Source organism: Salvia splendens, chromosome 12 (assembly GCF_004379255.2).
Source record: "Salvia splendens isolate huo1 chromosome 12, SspV2, whole genome shotgun sequence".
NCBI lineage: Eukaryota > Viridiplantae > Streptophyta > Magnoliopsida > Lamiales > Lamiaceae > Salvia > Salvia splendens.
In genome coordinates, this window is record NC_056043.1 from 12,171,176 (window position 1) to 12,174,836 (window position 3,661).

A 3,661-nucleotide genomic window follows, 5' to 3' on the forward strand; every position below is an offset into this window, starting at 1 on the left:
CTCTCAAATATTATTAAAATATTCTATACATTGAATATAATATTCTAAAACTAACGGTTGGGGATGATTTTGTAATTTGTAGAGTTTGGCAGTTATTTTGTTTCCATGATTTCAGTCATGCTATTTTAGGAATTGATTTTCACACGCATTATATTCCCTCTTCATTTGCAAGCCACTCTTCCAACATATTGCACTTCGAACATATTCAGGATCTTAGTATAATTACATAGTATTCACATCATTCTAATCCACTCTTTCATTAAAACTGAATCTGCTAATTTGCAGATACCAATCTCGCTATATAAACTAATCTCAATTTCATTCATTCCCAATCTTCATGTTAATATGATAATGATATTCACACTATTCTAATACAATATTCACGTTCACATCATTCTAATCCACTCTTTCATTAAAACTGAATCTGCTAATTTGCAGATACCAATCTCGCTATATAAACTAATCTCAATTTCATTCATTCCCAATCTTCATGTTAATATGATAATGATATTCACACTATTCTAATACAATATTCACGTTCACATCATTCTAATCCACTCTTTCATTAAAACTGAATCTGCTAATTTGCAGATACCAATCTCGCTATATAAACTAATCTCAATTTCATTCATTCCCAATCTTCATGTTAATATGATAATGATATTCACACTATTCTAATACAATATTCACGTCCCATTGAACCTGCTATTTTGCAGATTTCAATCTCTCTATATAAACTAATCCTACTTCCATTCATTCCCAATCTTCAGCTGTCATTTCTCTACTGCGTGTTAAAATTGGTTGTGTCGATTTGTCAAATAGCTTTACGCCTAGAACATACTTTACTAGTACGTCAATGGACGACTCGAGCAATCCTCCTCGCACCACTGAGTTTTCTCCCGTAGCAGGAAACATACATGGAACTACTTATACAGAAAATATTAACGACAATCATGGGTCAATATTCGATGAGTTACAATCTCCGGTTGGCGGCTCACTTTTTGATTCTGACTCCGAATCATCCGAGGATGAAGAACTAGAGCCAGGTAGTATGAATACTTTTTTAGTTTATCGTAGTGAAATTTGGTCATATAAAATATATTGAAGAATTCTTTTGTTCGTTGTATTGAAATATATTATTTACTGGATGAAACGAACTGCATAATGAATGAACTATTTTGTTAATCTCAGTGTCATACATCCCTGACTGTCCTTCCCCAATGAAGCCACATATTGGCCAAGTTTTTCATACCTTGGATGATGCTACAGTCTTCTATAATAAATATGCACGGCAGGTAGGGTTTGACACCCGTAAACATGGATCTAAAAGGGTTGGAGATTTGGTTACATGGCTATACGTTGTGTGTAGTAGAGAAGGTGAGAAGCGAGTGAATTATAAACAGCCTGAGGCTAAACGTAGACGTTCATCTAGAAAGTGTCTTTGTAAGGCTAAAGTAGCTTTTAAGTTTTGTAAGGGTACTGGTTATGTTGTGAAACAGTTTGAAGAACGACATAATCATGACATGGTTCAGTTACGACACAAGCGATTTATGAGGCTCAATCGCAATATCGACCTGGTGCATCAGAAATTCATAGCAGATTGCGCAAGTGCAAATATCGGTCCCACGTTGACTTTTAGTCTGCTTAGCGAGGTCTTAGGTGGTTTGGATTACGTCGGATGCACCATTGTCGAGGTTCGCAACTATAGGCGTGATCTTAGAGCATATGTGGATGGTGCTGATGCACAAATGGTATTGAATGATATGAAGCGGAAGAAGGAGATATGTTCGTCGTTCACCTACGACTTTGAGGTAAACTCTAAGGGCAGGCTTACACGCCTTTTCTGGTGTGATCCTATTGCCAAACACAATTACCATTTGTACGGTGACATTGTCTCTTTCGACACAACCTACTCAACAAATAGGTACGACTAATAAGTAGTCACTGTTTCAGATTGCTCCATCTTTATTTGGTTATTTATGTTTTTTGTGTTTCTTGTAGTGAATTATTTATAGTCCGAGGTGATATATTATAATTACGAGATGAACTATTTTGTCCACTATGATATGTGTTCCTTTTTGATGGAATGTAGGTATTGTATGATTTTTGCACCATTCACGGGCAAGGACAATCATGGCAGACCCATGACATTTGGTGCGGGATTGTTATCGAAAGAGAACGCTCCTTCTTTCGAATGGTTGTTCAAAAGGTTTGTTCAATGCATGGGCGCTGCTCCAAAATTGATCATTACTGATCAGGATTTGGGAATGAAGGTGGCTGTCGATAGTGTACTGGTTGATACAAGACATCGATGGTGCATGTGGCACATCATGTTTAAGGTGGTTGAAAAATTGCCCAAGAATCAGCTCCAGAATGAGGATTTAAAAAAGGAGTTAAATAAATGTGTGTGGTCGGAGTTGATAGATCCTGAAGAATTCGAAGAAACCTGGCACGAAATTATGGAAAAATACGGCCTTACAAACAACGAGTGGTTTTCTACAATGTTTGCCAATCGAAAATTCTGGGTATGTCCACAACATACTATTGTTTTTATTTAATACTGTGATGTACACATTTACTTAGTTATGAACTATTTTAAAGTGTTTATGAATCTATTTGCATATGCCATGATATACAGGTTCCAGCCTACTTCAGGGATTTTCCAATGAGTTCATTGATTAAGACCACCTCTGTATCCGAGTCTCAGAACAGTTTCTTCAAGAGGTACACTAAGTCTCGTTGTAATCTAGTCGAGTTTCTTATGCATTACAATAATGCGTTGGATGCCAAAAGGAGCAATAGCAACAGATTTGAATATCATGACTCCAATACGACCCCAGTGTTGAAAACAAATTCTGCACTTGAGAGGCACGCGTCAACAATCTACAGTGCTGGTGGGTTTAAGGCAATTCAGGAAGAGATTGAGGATGCAATTGATTGTTGCACCATGGTAAAGACTTCAATCGGTGAAGACACTGAATTATATGTGATCAATGACAAGTTCTCTCACGACTGGTCCGTGTCTTATTCCGTCTCTGGAGATTCTTACGTATGTGGGTGTAAACTATTTCAAAGACTTGGACTCGTATGCAGCCATATTTTTTGGGTCTTACGAAACAAAAAAATGAAGCTGGTTCCTGATCACTTACATGGAGGACGTTGGCTGAAGTCTAATTTTGTCAAGCCTGTTCATTGTGGTTTTGTTGACGATATTGAGAAAGCTCTCATTGTCGATTTGGCAGCACAAGAATAGAGGGATATGCATGGTGATTATTTTGAGGTTGCACAGTCTATTAAGGGAAACGTTGACCAAATTCGTGCATTCAGACAAATTATTGCTGAAGGGAAGAAAGCGATATTTGGTGAAGGGATTGTATTGTCTATTAGTGATAAGAGGCAAATGATTGAGAATTTCTATGGGTCTCAAGCCCCTAGCGAAATAGAGGTCCATCCTCCCGACGTTGTCAAAACCAAGGGTTCAGGAAGACGGCCGATTACACGCCTTGAGCAAGCTATGAAGATGAAGGCAAAGCCCGGTCGTAAATGTGCCGAATGCGGCGAGGTTGGTAATCATGATGCAAGAAATTGCAAAAAGATTAAGGAGAAGGAGAATAATAAGTAGTACTAGATATCTTTCGACGCGATGTCTTGATGTATTGTC

At 37.7% G+C, this 3,661-nt stretch overlaps 1 protein-coding gene across 1 annotated transcript; it reads left to right on the plus strand.

Moving 5' to 3' along the window:
* Positions 1 to 856: 856 nt before the first annotated feature.
* On the plus strand, positions 857 to 3,253 carry LOC121757554 (protein FAR1-RELATED SEQUENCE 5-like). Its single transcript, XM_042153080.1, has 4 exons — positions 857 to 1,046; positions 1,192 to 1,924; positions 2,093 to 2,525; positions 2,639 to 3,253. The coding sequence occupies exons 1-4, from the start codon at positions 857 to 859 to the stop codon at positions 3,251 to 3,253; spliced, it is 1,971 nt and encodes a 656-aa protein (XP_042009014.1).
* The last annotated feature ends 408 nt before the right edge of the window (positions 3,254 to 3,661 follow it).

Excerpts from the sequence above, each read along its gene's own strand:
- LOC121757554 (XM_042153080.1), top strand. The coding sequence starts at position 857 with ATGGACGACTCGAGCAATCCTCCTCGCACCACTGAGTTTTCTCCCGTA. Across the intron at positions 1,047-1,191 it reads GGATGAAGAACTAGAGCCAG|TGTCATACATCCCTGACTGT; the intron begins GTAGTATGAATA and ends TGTTAATCTCAG. Across the intron at positions 2,526-2,638 it reads TTGCCAATCGAAAATTCTGG|GTTCCAGCCTACTTCAGGGA; the intron begins GTATGTCCACAA and ends CATGATATACAG.